The sequence below is a fragment of the Eptatretus burgeri genome, chromosome 11 (assembly GCF_056783735.1).
Source record: "Eptatretus burgeri isolate ZD-2024b chromosome 11, Ebu_testis_v1, whole genome shotgun sequence".
NCBI lineage: Eukaryota > Metazoa > Chordata > Myxini > Myxiniformes > Myxinidae > Eptatretus > Eptatretus burgeri.
The window spans coordinates 50047461-50067341 of NC_140971.1; the positions used below are offsets into that span (position 1 = coordinate 50047461).

At 39.0% G+C, this 19881-nt stretch overlaps 1 protein-coding gene across 8 annotated transcripts in view; it reads right to left on the reverse strand.

The window, feature by feature from the left end:
* Positions 1–19881, reverse strand: part of LOC147017044 (GRAM domain-containing protein 2B-like) — a 115839-nt gene that overhangs the window by 41893 nt on the left and 54065 nt on the right. For 6 of the 8 annotated variants that reach the window (XM_085846410.1, XM_085846413.1, XM_085846414.1 and 3 more), the window contains 2 exons: positions 6385–6483; positions 3448–3520 (listed from right to left, as the gene is read on the reverse strand). In XM_085846410.1, the coding sequence (XP_085702536.1) occupies positions 3448–3520; positions 6385–6483 (172 nt within the window). The remainder of the gene's footprint in view (positions 1–3447; positions 3521–6384; positions 6484–19881) is intronic. The other 2 variants (XM_085846418.1, XM_085846412.1) reach the window with 1 other exon arrangement.

Sequence of the window (19881 nt, forward strand, 5' to 3'; positions counted from 1 at the left end):
AGCCAGTGTGAGAGGAAGGGAAGGCTGCGTGAGGGGACCGGAAGGCAGCATGGTGGGAAGGTAATGCGGTGTGAGGGGAAGGGAAGACAGCATGAGGGGAAGGGAAGGGAAGGGTGATAAAACGTGTTCAAACAGCAACATCTTTTTAACTGCCTGGTTCTATATAAAACCAGGTGGTAGCAGTTAAAACCCATGCTCTCAACCTGGCAAAGGCCTGCCTGCATGCCTGCTCACACATGCAGCAACCCTTTCACCATTTTGGTTGGCTCACTCCAAATCTGATTTGTCCAAACTATACTCTTGGGAAGCAATTTTAAATTAAAAACTAACCGTCAGTCCTTAATAGCCCCCTTAAGAGAGGGGTAGGGGTGAGTGGGTGGGGTGGGAGAGAGGGGCTGGAGAGGGAGGTTGAGGGATGGGAGAGAGAGGGTGAGAGAGGTGAGGGGAGAGTGATGAGGAGAGAGGGGAGGGGAATTCCGGCAGGTGTGACATAGTGTTTAATGTCCACCTGAGAGATGGCACACAATGATGAATCTCCCTGCTTGTGAAACACCGGGATGACAATTTATAGCTGGGTCGGGATACAAACCCAGGCAAGACAGCTAAGAGTGAGCATGCGTACCTCTCGGCTATCCTGCTATGATGTGGCGAATCATTGCTTTGTAACAACTGAAAACATTTTTACTCATTATAATCATCGAACTTATTTTGTCTTCCTAACTCTGGAGATGTCCCCATAGAAAACCACACAGCAGTATCGCCATGAAAGCTTGTGGAGATCAAAGCTTGAAGTGCACTCGCCAAGTGGCTTAAGCACTCAAGCAAGCAATCCAACAAACTGGTTGAATAAACATTTAAAAACGAAGCGTTTATTAATTTTTATATGTATGTATGTATCTATGTTGAGGTGACAGATCCTACAATGAAAGAAGATCATCCAAAAAAAAAATTGCTCATTTTCAGCGGGTGATCCACTGCCAGAGAACCTGCACGATAACGCGGGTTCAAACGCAGGCGAGTAGCACCTGAATGTTGTTCAAGTTTAGCAATATATTCAATGACAGTGCAAATACTTTAGCCATGTGTGGCCATTCCCTGGAAACGAACAACCAAGCTCACTAAGCTCTCAAGCAAGCACTCCAATGAAACGGTTGATAAGGAACGGTTGGCTTGGCAAGTGATTAGCGATCGCCAATCGGTGGTGCAAACACCATGCACCTAGAGACGCCCACAATGTCGAGCAATGTCCGAATTGGACAAATTAACATTTTTTTTAGCAGTTGGAGCTGCTGATGAGATAAATTATGAGGTTTACATTTTTAAATTGGGCTGAGATTGAGATTATAGAGGTGATGGCATGTGCAGAAATGAAATAAAGCCACAAACACTGGTGTTTACAGGCATTTATAAGCCTTGCAATGTATGCAGCAGTTCATAGTTATGATGATCAGGCATTCAATGATATTAGTGAGGAAAGAGAAAAAAAATTATCTTGAAAAAACCATTGCGGCCTGTTCCAAGTCGAGGCATGGTTGAGCAGACCCAAATAAAAGGCGAATTAAAACCCCAGATAGGGACAGCGAGTTGACCAAGGATAACACCTTGATAAAGGATAATTAAATAAGGCTGTTAATTATCTTGGAAATGGGTGTTTTAATTAACCCAAACACTCAATTTTCATTCTTACACTACCTTGGAGTTCTCTTCGTATGCATGCAAAGTTTGGGGCCGCGAGGTTTCATTGTTTTGGAGTTACGGAGGAGACGGACTGACTGATGGACTGACACACACTGACATTTATTTGTAAAGACAGATAGATAAGATTTGAAAGAAGATTAAACAAACTCTAAATAATAGATATGTTGCTGCATCCTCAAAGTCCCATGTGTGATTCATTGTCCAGCAGGCCCACCAAAGGAAATAAAAAATGAAGGTGAAGACACAACAGTCACCTTAAAAATAAAACAAAAATGAAATTCCAACGAATCGTGCATTGTTTTTACAATGTCACAGCAATCAAATATTTTGTGGGAGGGAGGGGTATGTTCATGATGAAAAGAGATCTATTATTGGAATATTTGGACAAACTACCCTTGCGGTATGTGTGACGTTGAGCAACTGTGAACAGCAATAAACCTTGAGAGTTAAAAGTTTTCCTCCTCAAGTTATTCTTTCCAATCAAGTGTTAAAAACAATCATCATACACCGGTTATGTCTCTCAATGGTAACCACAAAAGTGGTCTGATTGCTCTCATCTAATCAATCACATCGGTTGTAGATGAGAAATTAATCCATCCTTTATCTTGTCCACTGATGCAGATCCACACCATCCTTTACGGAATAAAAAGCTAACTGTCACCATAAGAGTGTTTTACTCCGACAAAGGGTTCTCAAAACATCAGCCACACATTGTTTCCAATAGTGGTAAACACATTCCTCCATGGTGTACCTTGTCTGCCAATATAGAACAACGCAATGGCCTTCACAGAGACCTTTGAATATTTCAGAACACTAGTTTCACTCATTTTTTTTTTAACATCCTGCAACCGAAACCAAGAACATGACATTTAAAATAGGTTTAACAACTGTCTTGTCATTCCAGAAAAATAGCTTTGTAACATAGTCTTTGAACAACATTGAACCGATCAACCGTCATCACTTGGAAACACTAAAATTCTCACAGTATCAAATATTTATGTGGAGTACATCAAGGTATTGCTCTCCCCTATGAGCCAGAGCTCCAGATTTCAACCTTGCACTTCATCAGGATGGATGCTCATGCTATAAAGAGGGCCAAGGCAGATAACCTTCTACTCTTTCACTGAAATTTGGTGTACCCGTGGATTGTTCTCATCTGGAGTTGCACTCTTCACCTCTTACTCAACTTCTTTCCCAAACTGCAGTACATCACATATTTTACACAATTTTTTCCCTCCCAAGGTCACCAAGTCCAGGTTTTTCAACTCTCTTCTCCTGTGTCCCCCTCTTTTCCCTGTTTAGTGATCCCTGACCTGTGGAGTCATCTCCCTAGGCCTTTTTAGTGTCTCTCTTATGAGAGAGAGAGAGATATATACATAAATATATATATATATATATATACAGTATTTGCTGAGTTGAAAAGTAAATTAGGCAATCTGACATGATACTTGTTCTGAGATAATGTGTGTTCAAAGTTCAAGTTCCTATTTAGAATCCTTTTCAACACCCATTGAGCAAAGGTCAGTTTCAGCCTCAATCATTTTGTTGATAACTGCCATTAATACTACTGGTGTGCTGACCTTGAAAGATTACTTTGGTGCACTTAGTTCAATGAGGCCCTGAATGTGGGATAGGCTGGATTACTTCTCAAAGGTGCCATTTCAAATATGCATCAGAAATAATATACTGGATGAAACCTAAACATCTTGACACAATGACTTAGGTGTAATTGTTTGTGCTTTTACTTACATGAAGTAAAGATAGAGATTTGCTCTTCTTGATGTCATTGTTTTTCGACAACGATGCATGGTATGTCTTGGATCTGTCACATTGAACACAATGCCCTTTAGTTTACAAACCAATTCCCGATCCAAAAGTTTAACTGAAACCAAATTGCATGTGATAACTAAAGGGAAGAAAAAATATTTCATTATTATGTGATGACCTTAAATCAATGTTTTTATTTAAATTAAGTAAATTGACATCCCCAGACATGTCCATTTTGTAAAGGCAATTCTGCAAGAAATCACGAAACTTCATTTGCTTGCATGGAGAGAACAAAGGGGCAAAGCAATTGGTTCACTCTGTCAGTCTATCAGTTTATTTGTATTAAGGAACTACTTAATTTCAATTGAATTATATATTTTGAACACTGAAGAACGTGAATCGGAATGTGAATCAGACCAATAACCAGCAGTTTAGCAGTACTTTAGCTTTGAATTTGGAAAATTGTACAGTGTCTCGTCCTGAGCACACATGTGCACAGCACGGTGAGGCAATTGCTTCAGTCATTATTGTCTATCTGGCACTCAAAAAAATTGAAAAAAATTCCAAACAGGAACTTACTGTTTTAGGCATTGTCCTAAAGGACATAAATAACAGGTACAAAGAACTAATTTAACGTGTGAAATAAGGTGGTGAAAAAAACTGTGTCAATGGTGGAAAACTTCCAGAAAAAGTTTTTTTTTCAACAACCTTTAAAATGCTCCTCTGTTCCCCTGCTCTTGCACACCCTATCTCTGTTCTATTCACCCTCTCATTTGCTCAAGGTCATCTGGCATCTGCTTGGAAATCAGCAAACATTACTGCCCTGCATGAAAAAGACGCAAAAACAGATCCCTGCAACGACAGACCAATCAGCCTTCTCCCAATCATTAGCAAGGTTATGGAATCAATCATCTCTTCAGACATTAAATCCTTCCTCTTCTCCAATGGCTTGATTTCTGATCATCAATTTGGTTTCAGACCAGGGCACTCTACCCGAGAGATGCTGCTTCTGCTCTCCCAACAATGGATGGAGGTCCGCAATGCCAGACATGAAATCAGTCATATCCCTAGACATATTGTGTGCTTTTGACACTGTCTGGCACCCTGCCCGGCTCACCAAAAACTCTCTTCCAATGGTATCCAAGGCCATCTCCACTCATGGCTCACAGACTTCCTCTCCTGTCGCAGCCAACGTGTGGCCCGAAATGGAGTTCTCTCATCCCCTCACCCTGTCCAGGCTCGAGTTCCTCAAGGCAGTGTTATGGTTTTCATCAATGATCTCTCCGACTCTCTGGAATATCCGATTTATCTCTTTGCTGATGACTGCACCCTCTGCCATACCACATGCCATCCCTCAGACCGGAAAGCAGTAGCTTCTTCGCTCACTGCAGATCTGGATAAAATCACAAACAGGTCCAACATGTGGAATATGTCTTTCAATCCGGACAAATCTCATACTCTATGTCTCTCAGAAAGGACCGTTTGGAAACCTCCTCCCATCCACTTTCTCAACAATCCTCTAGAAGAAGTCCTTTCATTCAAGCTTCTGGGTCTCACCATCTGCCATGATCTTTCCTGGGAAAGCCACGTTTCCAACCTCGGCTCCAAAGCCAGTCACTGACTGGGAATCCTCCATCGTGCAAAGTCCTTCCTCAGCCCACCTGAGCTCGTGACCACATACAAAGCTTTCCGCAGCTTGAGGGAGTACTGCTCCCCCCTCTAGGCTAGTGCTCTTGCCTCTAACCATTTCTCGGCTTCACGCTGTGGAAACCAAACCATTTCGGATCATTGGTATCTCCCACGGTGATAAATTAAGCCTGGTGTTGGCTTCACGGTTAAGGTGGCTGGCTTAAAATCTTTGGGTCTTGAGTTGAGCTGCTGTCTACCCATTGAAATGACACCAGGATGGTTGACTCAGATCATCCTTCTGAGGTTGGCAAAATGAGTACCAGATTACTGGTGTAATAAGCCATTCAAGCATCCTGTGTTGGAGTGGTGACCCATTCAGGACTGTGCTCCATTGCCAATTAAACTGCGTTGGCAGCCCGGTGCACCTCACGGTGTAAAACGAATGGTTATTATTATTATTGTTATAAACATAAATTCCCTCTAAAATTATTACATTAATCTGCATTTTATTTACAAAATGTTCGGTCAAACCATGAGCCACCATCATATATTGTTGACTTGGGCATTTCAATGTCCACACTTCAATTGAAATGCAGCATCACAGGATAATCTTGTGCACTGAAGATTATTTTGGACAATATGTTTGGATTGTTGCATCCCACACACATTTCCTTCCAATAAGATGTCTGATTAAAGTATTGGTATATCTGATAGCTCTCACTCCAGGAAGGGATATTGGTAGTAGCACAATAAGTAATTTGTAAAAAAAAAAAAGCAAACCTTCCTGATTGTTTTTGAATAGTTTCACTGAGTTTCTAGAAACTCTGCTTTTGACTCATGCATTACATGCTCCATTAAATTAATGTTCATTTCGATATATTGAAGTAATCCCATTTACTACATTAAATAGAAAGAAGGAATGATTTATTTTCTACATCAAATGCAAAAAGCTTGGAGAGAGCAATATTTCCAGTCCACCATTTGCCCAACTTTCACCATCATGTCCCGACCTTCAATGGTGGAGGTTTAATAATATTTTTTATCTTTTTTTTTTGCGTAATATTTCTTTTCGGTGTAAATTCCATATAAGGTTCAACAATTAGCTGCATGAACACTAAACACTACAATATTAAATGCCAAATTGCCGACTTCCTTGCACCTGACTTATGAGGATAAGAATGTACAATGTCCTGTTTGCTTGGAGTATGCGTGAGATAGTTTCTTTTTATAATAGATAAAAATCACAATTTGTTTTCTTTCATTTGTTTATTATGAATCAAGTAAATTTACCTTCCCAATGGAGGCTTCTTCTTTATGTCTTTTGAAATATCTTGCTCCTTTGCTTGGGTGTCTGCCTGTTTACATAATTCTTCCATTTCCAGAACACTGCTGTTTGTTAAAAAAAGAATGTTTGTCACTGTTTATGAGAACATCAAATACCATTATATACAAATTTATGTGCAACAAATACAATTCTTATGAATTTCAATTAACCCATTTATGTATCTTCAAGTTTATGCAGCAATGATTATCATTTACTTATGACTAAATATACTGATACATTTGTGGGGGTAGGGTGGGGGTGGGAGTTAGATATCACCATAGATAGATAGGAATGTATTGAGTAGTATGGTATGCATACGAGTAGATAGCCATCTCAATGTGTAAGTAGGGATATGTTAGCTTAAGAATTGTCTTGTTTGAATGTGTGCCATACAGCGGGTGGTGGGTGGTAATAGTTAGTCAGGGATTATGGTTAGTCAGACAAGGAAATTGTGTAAAACCTCTATGTAAACCTCTATCGGGGGGCACCGGGAGACTTGGCAAAAGACAGGGGCAGAGTAATGAACGCCTTCAGGGATGGAACTCAAGACGCTTCCCAAGGGGGTGGAGAGTTGCCCAGGGAGAGGAGATGGAGGAGCCTCAACGGGAAGTTTTTGGCTGAGGAGAATGAGAGAGAGGATGGTGGAATTCTGTGAAGAACAAAAATTGTGACGGGAGTCAAGTCTGAGGAGAGGAGGTCATCCTGCCTGCCTGCCTCTGCCTGTTGTCTTCGCCCTGTACAATTTCATCTATGTGCTGCTTCATCTCCCCATCATCTGCCTTAGCCCATTCATTGACGCGCCTGTGTGTCTTCATCTCCCCATCATCCTCGTCATCCCTCTTCATTGCCTGCTTGTCTCCACTGCTGCCAGAGCTGAGTCCCCCAGTTTTTTTATGTCTCCTTCCCATCCATGAATGAGTCTGGTGTGTGGCACCCGAGTTCTTTAGATTTCTTTTATCCACCTTGAATATAATTATTAGGGCTTCAAGCATGGCTGAAGCTCTATTGAAATCGTTAGTATTTATTAGGGTATCCAGTCAAATGGACTGGATAACCTATTGTTTTTCTTCTGTTTATTATTATTTTTCTTCCGCCGTAAATTTGCAAAATTTCCAAATTTTTTCGCTTTAAATGCCATTTTCTCAGAAATGGTAAGACCAATCTACACAAAATTTTCAACAAATATGTATCTTTTTTGATAGCATACATAATTGATAATTGTGATGTCATAGGTCACGTGATACGGGCGCCATCTTGAAAAAACAGATAAATTTGGACCTCTGTTTCTCGGAAACCTTCTAGGGTAAAAAAATTTCGCTTGATACATTTGAACAAGCTCCCTCTCCGGAATACGTGTGATTTTTCGTGACATCATCAGTGAAGAGGTATCCCAGTAAAAATTCGTCAAGTAGAACGCCACATGGCAAAAATTTGAAATTTCTTGAGCATCATCTACACAAAAATTCATCGTAGAAAAAAAATATTTTGACGTCATCGGTGACGTAATTCGGCCGCCATCTTGTTTTTTAGTGTTTTTTTTAAAAAAATCTTCTTCTCCAGAACGGCTGTGCAGATTGAGGCGAAACTTTACAGGCACATTCCCCCTGAGGTCCTCTTTCAAGTTTGTTAATTTGTTGTTGATACGTCACATGGTTTGGCGGCCATCTTGAAAAAACCTTAAAACCTTCAAACATCTTCTTCTCCAGAAGCGCTGGTCCAATGAAGGCGAGATTTCAGAACTATATTCGTGACATGTATGCGATGCAAGTTTGTTAATTTCAAAGTGATAGATCACATGGTTTGGCCGCCATGTTGGATTTAAGAAAAATATTAAATAATGTTTTCTCTGGTATTTCATAAGCCATCAAAGCGAAAATTTGCAAGTGCCTTCCTCCCTCAAGTCTGCATACATGGTAAAAAATTTTTACCTCAGAAGTCACATGGTTTGGCGGCCATCTTGGATAGAAAAATAGACTTTATCCGATTTACACGAAACTTCACACACTTGTTCGGGTCGACGATGGAAAGCAGAATTTAAATTTATGATATCATAGGTCACAAGGTTCGGCAGCCATCTTGGATTGAAAATGAATAAATTTTAAAAATCTTCTTCTCCAGAAGGGCAAGACAGATGAAGACAAAACTTCACACATATATTCCCCATGAGGTTTATTTATACTTTCTCAAGTTTGTTAATTTGTTCTTGATCGGTCACATGGTTTGGCGGCCATCTTGAAAAAACCCTAAAACCTGCAAACATCTTCTCCAGAAGCGCTGGTCGGATGAAGGGCAGATTTCAGAAGTATATTCGGGACACGTAGGCGATATAAGTTTGTTAATTTCGAATTGATAAGTCACACGGTTTGGCCGCCATCTTGGATTTAAGAAAAATATTAAATAATGTTTTCTCTGTAACCGCTTAACCTAACGAATCGAAAGTTTGCAATTATCATCTACCATCGTGTGTGCACGAGTGGTAAAAATTATGATGTCACACGTCACATGGTTTGGTGGCCATCTTGGATAGAAAAATGCACCTTTACCGATTAACACGAAACTTCACACACGTGTTCCAATACCCAGTTGGAAGCAGAATATAAACTTGTGATGTCATAGGTCACATGGTTCGTCAGCCATCTTGGATTGAAAAATAATATCTTAAAACGTCTTTTTCTCTGAAATGACTGAACAGATCCAGGCGAAACTCCACCACTATGACCTCCTCTCCATGACGAATAAAGAGTTCTCACCCCCTTTTGAGGTACGACGCAACGTTTGGCAGCCATAGTGGATTGAAGGAAAAATATTAATTAATGTTTACTCTGGAACAACTGCATCAATCAATGTGAAACATCACCTTTATGGTGGAACAGTCATGCGGAATGAAGGTTTGAAATTTCAACGGGATCGGGCCCAGGGTTTGGCAGCCATGTTGGTTTTAAGAAAAATATTAAATAATGTTTTCTCTGGAACTGCTTAACTAAGCGATGCGAAAATTTGCACTTATCGTCTGCGATCGTGTTTGCACATGTGGTGAAAATTATGACATCACAAGTCACATGGTTTGGCCGCCATATTGGATTGAAGGATAAATATTAATTAATGTTTACTCTGGAACTGCTGCTTCTATATATGCGAAACTTCAGATTTATAATTTAGGTGACATGCGAAACAAAAGTTTAAAATTTCAACCTGATCGGTCACGCGGTTTGGCAGCCAGAATTATTTAATTATTTGAATCTGTTCGCCAGTAATAAGGAAATTGAACGCTTTGTGCTGCCCGGTTCGTAACTCGTCTGTTCCGCGCCGTCTCGAAGCAGGCCTGTGTTTGTATCACCATTAAATAATGTTTTCTCTGGCACCGCTTATCCGATAAATGCGAAACTTTGTGACTGTCATCTGCAGAAAGTCTCATGTTGTATCAGTTGTGTCAAAGGCGGACGGACTGGGTACCCGGTCATCACTGCCAGCAGTTATAAAGTGGCAGTTCTAGTTATTATTATTATTAAAGGCGTTTTTATGTTCTACTGACCGATTTTGTGGCAGATCTGGAGGGAAAACTGTTGGATGAAATTCAACGAAACTTTACAGGATAATTAGTCACCACCTGAAGTTTATACTATGAAACATTTGATGACGTAGGTCACGTGGTATGGCGGCCATATTGGATTTTATCCAAAACCTAAAAACATCTTCTTCTCCAGAAGGGATAATCGGACAGCCTCAATCTTTTGCACACATTTGCTAAGTTCCATGGGAATGTTAATTTGTTAATTTGGTTCAAATCGTTATTTAATTTATATGATTTAAAATGATGCCGATTCGCCTCATTAAATATGCAAAATATGCAAATGAGAGTTAAAAAAATTTATTGACAAATTTAGATAGCACATAAACAGGGGACTCCCAATATATTTATACTATGTCTGTATTTGACCCCAGTGAGCCCCCAGCGCCCCCCAAAGTTGAAAATGACCCATTTTTGAAATGTCATAAAATGAAAACAACGCTTGAATGAAATTCAATGAAACTTATCCATTTAATAACTCTCCACCTGAAGTTTATACTTTGAAAATTTTGATGACGCAGGTCACGTGGTATGGTGGCCATATTGGATTTTCTCCAAAACCTAAAAACATCTTCTCCAGAAGGGATAATCTGACAGCCTCGAGCGTTTGCACACATATCCGATATTCCATGGGAATGTTAAGTTGTTAATTTGGTCAAAATCGTTATTTAATTTATATGATTTTAAATGATGCCGATTCGCCTCATTAAATATGCAAAATATGCAAATGAGAGTTGAAAAAAATTTAATGACAGATTTAGATAGTACCTAAACAGGGGACTCCAAATATGTTTATACCATATCTGGACTTGACCCCAGTGAGGCCCCAGAGACCCCCAAAGTTTAAAATCACCCATTTTTGAAATGTCGTGAAATGAAAACAATGCTTTGATGAAATTCAATGAAACTTAACAGTTTAATAAGTCTCCACTTAGTGTTTATACTTTGAAAATTTTGATGACGTAGGTCACGTGGTATGGTGGCCATATTGGATTTTCTCCAAAACCTAAAAACATCTTCTCCAGAAGGGATAACACGACAGCCTCAAGCTTTTGCACACATGTCCGATATTCCATGGGAATGTTAAGTTGTTAATTTGGTCAAAATCGTTATTTAATTTATATGATTTTAAATGATGCCGATTTGCCTCATTAAATATGCAAATGAGAGTTAAAAAAATTTAATGACGGATTTAGATAGGATATAAACAGGGGACTCCAAACATGTTTATAGCATGTCTGGACTTGACCCCAGTGAGGCCCCAGAGCCCCCCAAAGTTTAAAATCACCCATTTTTGAAATGTCATTAAATGAAAACAATGCTTTGATGAAATTCAATGAAACTTAACAGCTTAATAACGCTCCACTTAGTGTTTATACTTTGAAAATTATGATGACGTAGGTCACGTTGTATGGTGGCCATATTGGATTTTCTCCAAAACCTAAAAACATCTTCTCCAGAAGGGATAACACGACAGCCTCAAACTTTTGCACACATTTGCGAGGTTTCATTGGAATGTTAAGTTGTTAATTTCGTCGAAATCGTTGCATAATTTATTTGATTAAAATGATGCCGATTCACCTCATTAAATATGCCAAATATGCAAATGAGAGTTGAAAAAATTTTATGACAGATTCTGATAGGCCTTGAAGAGGGGACTCCAAATATGTTTACACTATATCTGTATTTTACCCCAGTGAGGCCCCAGAGCCCCCCAAAGTTTAAAATCACCCATTTTTGACATGTCGTAAAATGAAAACTAAAGAAGATAGACATATAGTGACCACACATTCTGGAAGATATTTTAACGTTCTCCAAGTTCGCCATTTACATTAATATGCAAATATGGAGTTGTTGGACTTTTTTGGGGACTTGAAAATTTGTCCAGCCTCGATTTGTCCAATGTGAAGTTTCTTTCTTTATCATGTATTGCTATGGGCTTTTCAATCCTTCATCGATATAACATGAGGGACCCCGTTAGCTGGACCCCATTGCAGACTTGAACTAACTTTCTATCTCGGAAAACCCATATCATGTGGGTGATAGTGTTGAAATTTGTTAAAATGGAGGCACGCCTTGAAGCCCGGGATTACTGGTTTACCATTTTTAATTTATTACTTGCATTCCTTTCTTTCCCTCCCAAACCACCATTGTATCATCTCTGGTTTTTATTGTTTGTGGTTCGGGAAATAACCCTGTTGGTTTGAAAAGTTGTAAGTTTTTCATGTCTCTCCTCAGGACCTGAATGCATGTTCTCTGCCATTAATTTGGAGCATGTCCTCAGGAGTTGAGCTGCTTGGGATATCATGGGACTTTAACGTCACGCCACGATGAGCTCGACGTTAGTTTAGCTATCGATGCTACAATATCAACGTTTATTGTGTACCTACTAATCAACAGAGATGTTTATTGTATACCTACTAATCAACAGAGAGATGCTTATTGTGTACTTACAAATCAACAGAGATGTTTATTGTGTACCGACTAAACAACAAAGAGATGTTTATTGTGTACCTACTAATCAACAGAGATGTTTATTGTATACCTACTAATCAACAGAGAGATGCTTATTGTGTACTTACAAATCAACAGAGATGTTTATTGTGTACCGACTAAACAACAAAGAGATGTTTATTGTGTACTTACTAATCAACAGAGATGTTTATTGTATACCTACTAATCAACAGAGAGATGTTTATTGTGTAATTACAAATCAACAGAGAGATGTTTATTGTTTACCGACTAAACAACAAAGAGATGTTTATTGTGTACTTACTAATCAACAGAGATGTTTATTGTATACCTACTAAACAACAAAGAGATGTTTATTGTGTACTGACTAATCAACAGATGTTTATTGTATACCTAATCAACAGATAGATGCTTATTGTGTACTTACAAATCAACAGAGAGATGTTTATTGTGTACCGACTAAACAACAAAGAGATGTTTATTGTGTACTTACTAATCAACAGAGATGTTTATTGTATACCTACTAATCAACAGAGAGATGTTTATTGTGTAATTACAAATCAACAGAGAGATGTTTATTGTGTACCGACTAAACAACAAAGAGATGTTTATTGTGTACTTACTAATCAGAGATGTTTATTGTGTACTTACTAAACAACAAAGAGATGTTTATTGTGTACTGACTAATCAGAGATGTTTATTGTATACCTACTAATCAACAGAGAGATGTTTATTGTGTAATTACAAATCAACAGAGAGATGTTTATTGTGTAATTACAAATCAACAGAGAGATGTTTATTGTGTACCTACTAAACAACAAAGATGTTTATTGTGTACCTACTAAACAACAAAGAGATGTTTATTGTGTACCTACTAAACAACAAAGAGATGTTTATTGTGCACTTACTAATCAACAGAGATGTTTATTGTTTACCTACTAATAAATAGAGAGATGTTTATTGTGTACGTATGAATCAATGCACCAGTTTTGGCTCCCTGCCAGTCACTACATCAATATATTTTGTCCAGCTACCATTCATTCAGTAAATCAAGGTTTATTGTTTCCCTACCAGCCAATACAACAATGTTTTTTGTCTTTGACCTACCTATCTACCAGTCAATATGTCAATGACAAAAAAAATCAGAGGAAAGTTCTTGTCTCTCATAGTATAATACGAATATATCAAATATAACAAAACAGTTGTTAGCAACTATCAATGTTTCCAAGTAGAAACACCTGGAGCTGAATGAAGGAACCACAGGACACCTCAAAATTTAGCATTTTTGAAATTAAAATTTGTCTCCTGGCTGAGGTGTGCTCTCACCGATCAACATAAGGGGGTACCATCTTCCACACCACTAAAAATGGACGTACACACTATCTTCAGTCCCCTACCAGTTTCACTGGCGGGGACGATAGGATTGCTCTCCAACTGTCCCTCCCACCTGTGAGTTTTCCGCATTTTTTCCCCATACCCGTAATCATATTCAACTGAATCTTGGTACATGATTTTGTTGTGATAAGCCACAGCACAAGTTCGAGTTTCAGGGCATGTCACCCCCAGTTATGCCCTTTTTTATTCCTGAATTATGTTGTGGAAGAAAAATAATTATATTTATGTATTCTCAATTATAATTGTTGCTGGTACTTTAGAAATTTAATTTTTGTGCTGTAGTCAAATTGGCCGTCAGTAATGTTTCCCTTTACCCAAGAGTCTTTTGACCTACATATTGATAAAAGGAATGTCTTACAATGAAACAGGGTGACCTGATTAATAACATTGCAAACTTTTGCCATGATTGTGTCATTCTCTCCCTCTCACCCAAAGTGGACACGTATTGCAGTTTTGAGCTCTTTTGCCTCATGCTTATCAGCTAATCCTGTAGTTGAGTTGCCAAATGTCTCACCCTCCCATTCTTTGGAATGTCAAATTGTATATAAGAAGAATTGCTTCAGGCTTTTGTTTCAGTGAAGTCCATTTGAATGTTTCAGTGAATCATTCAATGTTCTTCCTCCGTATATACAAAATTAAAAGATTCTCCTTTGGTATGCTGATCCAAGTTGTGGAATTTGAGTTATTTTTCACCACAATGTCCTGTGTTATTTTTCAGAGTTATGCTCTTTTTGGACTTCGAAAATATCACATCGGTAGGAGACATGTATTGCAAATCAACTATCGCTCTTGTTTTCTTTTATTCTGCCCTGTGTGCATTACTTTTCCTGCCCTGATGGATCTAACACCTATTATAATATTCAGAATTCCAAGATGGCCACTAATCCTTTAAACTGAGAACTTATTTGGAGGATATGCACTACATTGCATGACTTAAGTTACGACCTTGTGATAATTTAAGTTTATCATTGAAACATTCTCAAAGAAAATGTCATAAAATATGTGGCTGATGATGATCATAATTATAATAATAATAACTAGAGAGTTCACAAAACAATTTTTGTTTACAATTACAACAATACAGTGGACCTCTATGCAGTCTTGAGAAAAAGGACATGAGAAGGATCTTTTCAACTCTTCCTTTGCATATCGAAGCAAGATCAATATTAGCTTTGTTCATTAACTTTGAATAAGAGACATGATGGCAACCACATAAAGTAGATGGGTCAAACTGAACAGTCTACAACCCCCCCCCCCCTCATTATGTGTTGCCTTTTTGGCTGCTGGTTGGATCATTGGTTAAGGGCCTGGCTGTGCCGCTGATGCAGTGCCACTGTTACCAGTATACTGGTGCTCACTTCGCTGACCTCGGAAGGATAACATGCTGAGTCAACCCCCTGGTGTTAACTCAGTGGCCAACAGGGCTCAAACTCAGGACCCAAGGATCCCAAGCCACCACCCTAACCGTTAAGCCAACACCAGGCTCAGTCTATAACTGAACCTCTGCCAACTCTTCCTGGAGAAACTGACGATTTTGTAACAATCTTGTGCAGATTCTCATAGCCAGCTGTAAGTTTTTTTTTCAACAGTCGTTTCCCAAATATCGGCCCAACTGTAATAATAATAACTAGAAAGCATCTGAAAACGCAAAGTAAGTCCACATCCGCTTTGTATTCAGACTTCTTCCTTCTTCTTCTTCTTCTTCTTCTTCTTCTTCTTCTTCTTCTTCTTCTTCTTCTTCTTCAGTATGTGAAACATGACAAAAACAGCTTAAAACATCCAAAAAAATTGACGATTTCAGTGGACCTTGACCTTTTGACATCAAAGAGAATAGGCTTTGGTGACCCAATATGCAAACACTGCTCAAATTTAAAGTCAATCATATGAAAATTTACGATTTTATGAAACCTTGACCTTTGAATTTTTAATTGAAAAAAAAACAAAACAAAACAATCAGCTTCGAGCTTTTGGTTGGTGAGGCAATTCAGTGACCTCATATGCAAATTCATAAAAAATTCAAGTCAATTGGATGGAAATTGACAATTTTATGTGACGCTGACCTTTGAACTTTCGATCTTTTATCCAAATTATGAATATGGCTACATCATATTATTATAATAAATTGATGAAAAAAAAGTTATGGCCTGGACAAACACACAGAGAAACATGTATCGGAGTGATGGCAAACCCAGTTTCCCACTGCTCGGGCACAGGCAAATAATAATAATAATACTAACAAGAACAATAGGCTTCCCACCTGTCAGCTTGGAAGCCAAATAAATAATATACTCCCAGCATGAACAATGAGGTTGCCAGGCTTGAAATAGTATTTGAAATAATACAATATATTATACAACTTAATAAAATTATCCCACATATAATTTTACAATACAATTCATCTTCCTCAAAAAAGAAGTCATATGAATTATGATGATTTAAAAAAAAAACAAAGAACGTAATGAAGGTGTCTGCATTCGTGCATCTGGAGCTTTCCGGTCAAAACCCATTGGCTGGACAGTTGGCCTGACTCCATCCACAATTGTAATAGGGAAAATAATATGCTCGCCATGTTGGTGCTATGGTAAGCCTTCACATATTATATTTAGCTTTTTACTTCTGATATTACACTTTTTTTGGTTAATGACAGTTATATTCAAATACACAACCGTATGTATAAATAAATAAATAAATAAATAAATAACAATTACCTGACATATTTAACTAAAAATAAACCTCTGCCAGAAGCAAACTGGGTGGTGCCTCTTCTTCCTCCTTCATTGAACATCGTCATTTGTTTCGATTGTACCCACCGCAGTCGGAGGCAAACTTAATAACCCGGCAACATTAACTGCACGTTCACCAGCATCCACTTGATGAATAACTTCTAATTTCGCTTCTAAGGTAACATATTCATGCTGCCTCTTAGCCACTCTACAGACAGTACAGTACATTTATTTTTGTATTCGACGCAAAGTACTGGAGTTCTTTCAGCGATCATGCGATCTCCCAATTTGGTACTTTATTTATTTTGTCATCTTCATCAGTCTTGTAAGTTCTGAAAACACTCGAGAATAAAAGGTATGGCTTTTAACACATCATGTGTGAGTTAAAACCACGTAATTTATCAGCTTTTTGAAAATTTATGAGTACGGGGCAGTGGCATTGTCGAGCATGGCGAGAAACATGCCAAATGGCTTTTACAACTGGGTATTGGTGAGCTAAGAAATGATGTTGATTTGCCACCTGAAATGTGCATGATCTTTGATCTTGCTGCCCTTATTAATTGGACATTCCCAAACCTCACAAACAATTGGAGCAATCCACATTGAATGGCCGAGCAATTCTGGCACCACACAATGCAATGACCAATGAGACCAATAACCAAGTTGCTGTTCGGTTTCCAGGTAGAGTGGTGTTGTTCGAGTACTGATACTGTTATGATTGCCGAAAATGTTGTATCGATCCCAGTGGAGTACCTCAATTCACTCAATGTTTCATGCTGACCTCCTCACATGCTCTGCTTGAAGCCTGGAATGCTTATTTTGCTATTGCATAATCTGGTGCCAAATGATGGTTCTTGCAATGAATGGCACATGACTTTTGATTCAACAAGTAATCAATGGCTGCATAATTCAAGCAACAATTGCAGCTACAAATAAGACAGTGCTGATCCTGCACATTGCACTGAAGCCCACTGATGACACCTTTTCATTTGAGTGGCAGCATTGACAGTTTACAGTTTGCTTAGCTTTCAGTATGACCATCAACAAGGCTCAGGGCCAAACACTATAGCGTTTTGGGGTGTACTTGCATGAACCCTTATTTACATAGTCAGCTCAATGTTGCCATGTGCCACGTTTGCCATCCACACGACATGCGTTTTGCAATTGCAGCTGAACTTGTGAACAAACCAAAAAACGTGGTCCACAAATACATTTTGTAAATTCTTTCGCATTCTGTTGACATTGACACAGGTCCCCTTCATGACCAAGAAAATATTTTTTCGGCATAAAAAGGCTACCAGTGGGCCGATTGTAATACATCACTGATGGCATACACATAAAGAGATAACATAATTTTGCAAGCAACACCGAGTTCTCAAGGCTGAATAGCGTGAAAATACAGAAGGGTCGCCCAACATCAACGAACGCATGCTACAGGCAACAATTGCAGGATCACATAAAACGGCATAAGCCTGGTGTTGGCTTAATGGTTAGGGTGGCTGGCTTGGGATCTTAGGGTCCTGAGTTTGAGCCCTGTTTGCTCCTCAATTAACACCAGGTGGGGTTGACTCCGCCTGTTATTCTTTCAAGGTCGGCAAAATGAGTACCAGGTTGCTGGGATGATTGAGCCATTTGAGTATCCTGCGTCGGAGTGGCGAATGATCCTGGATTGTGCCCAATAGCTCAGGAGACTGCTTCGGCAGCACTGATGCTCTGTACAGAGTAAAAGATGAAAGGACAGACGGATGGACTGACTGATGGACTGACTGGCTGGTATCGAGGTGCTGGTATAGAGGTACAGCATCAGTGGCATAGCCACGCCCCATCAAAATGATAGCTATGTGGCAGCTAAGATGCCATATGTGAGAAGAAGAAGATAAAATGGTGCTAATTCGGGAATTGCAATGCAGCCTACTGAGGAATCTTTCCACCAACATGAGTTCCCAGTACAGCTCACATTTGGCATTATGATAAATAAGGCTCAAGATCAAACTTTGAGTTTTTTTGGAGTTGGAGTGTACCTGCATGATCCAGTTTTCATGCATGGCCAACTATATGTTGTCGCTCCCCATTGAACCCAATGAAATGTCACCATCCAAACGCAGATGCATATTAAGGAACTGTCACACCTTGACGATTTAGCCAGCGTATGCCGATTTATGAAAAATTTGTCTAAAACGCTGGCACACATTGAATACGTTATGGGTACGTTAGGTGCACGCTGAAAAACACTACCATAGGTTGTATTACGCTGGTTTAAAACGTTGTACTTTTTGGTTGTCCAAAAAATTTTGCATGCTTGAAATTTTACGACGTACTCGGCGTTTGGCTCACACGTTCCACTACGCTGGCCATAAGTTGTAGGCACGTTATGCGATCGTTGACACACGTTAATTGTATGTTACTCATAAGTCGAAACACGTAGAGGTAACATTCGCGCACCCGAAACTTATTTCTAACCTATGAGTAACGTTTTGTAAGCACGCTACACGAACGTTGTTCACACTTCGCAACACGCTACTTGAAAGTTCCTCATACGTCGAAACACATCAAAGTAATGTTTAGGGTACCCGTGACTTATTTATAACCTATGAATAACGTGCTTGGGAATTATTACGCTCTGCATACGCTAGACTATTGTTGGGCATAGGTTGTGGACGCCGAAAAAAACACGATAAACAATCGTTGGTATAACTTATGTATAAGTTATCAAAGCGTTCTGTGTTGATTACTCGTACATTATGCATTTGTCAAAGTCGTTTTTAATACTTTAAAAAGTAAAACAAAGAAATATTTCATCGTGGGAATGAGGAAAAAAAATTAGCCGAAAAAACCATCGAACAATGGTGCAAAGTAGTCTCCTATTCGTCGACGATAAGAGGATCGATCCTCACCCACACCCTCCCCATCACGCTCACCTACTACGACTGACATGGATCTACTACTACTGACATAGACATACTACTACTACTACTACTACTACTACTGACAGACATACTAATACTAATACTACTGCTGACATAGACATACTACTACTACCAATGCTACTACTACAACTACTACTACTATTACTACTGTCACGCACACCAACTACTGCTAATAGTATTACTACTACTGATACTACTGGCATTGACATCTACTCAACATGGAGTCTGGAGCAATGATGGGTTCCTCTTGTGAAGCCCATTTGTATATACCAATTCCCCTTAACGCTGCCAATACGCCATTATATGGGAGATGTAAGTTAGAAACACGTTCAGTAAGTGCTGTGGTCGTCCGGAAGACGTCAATCTAATTCGTCTACA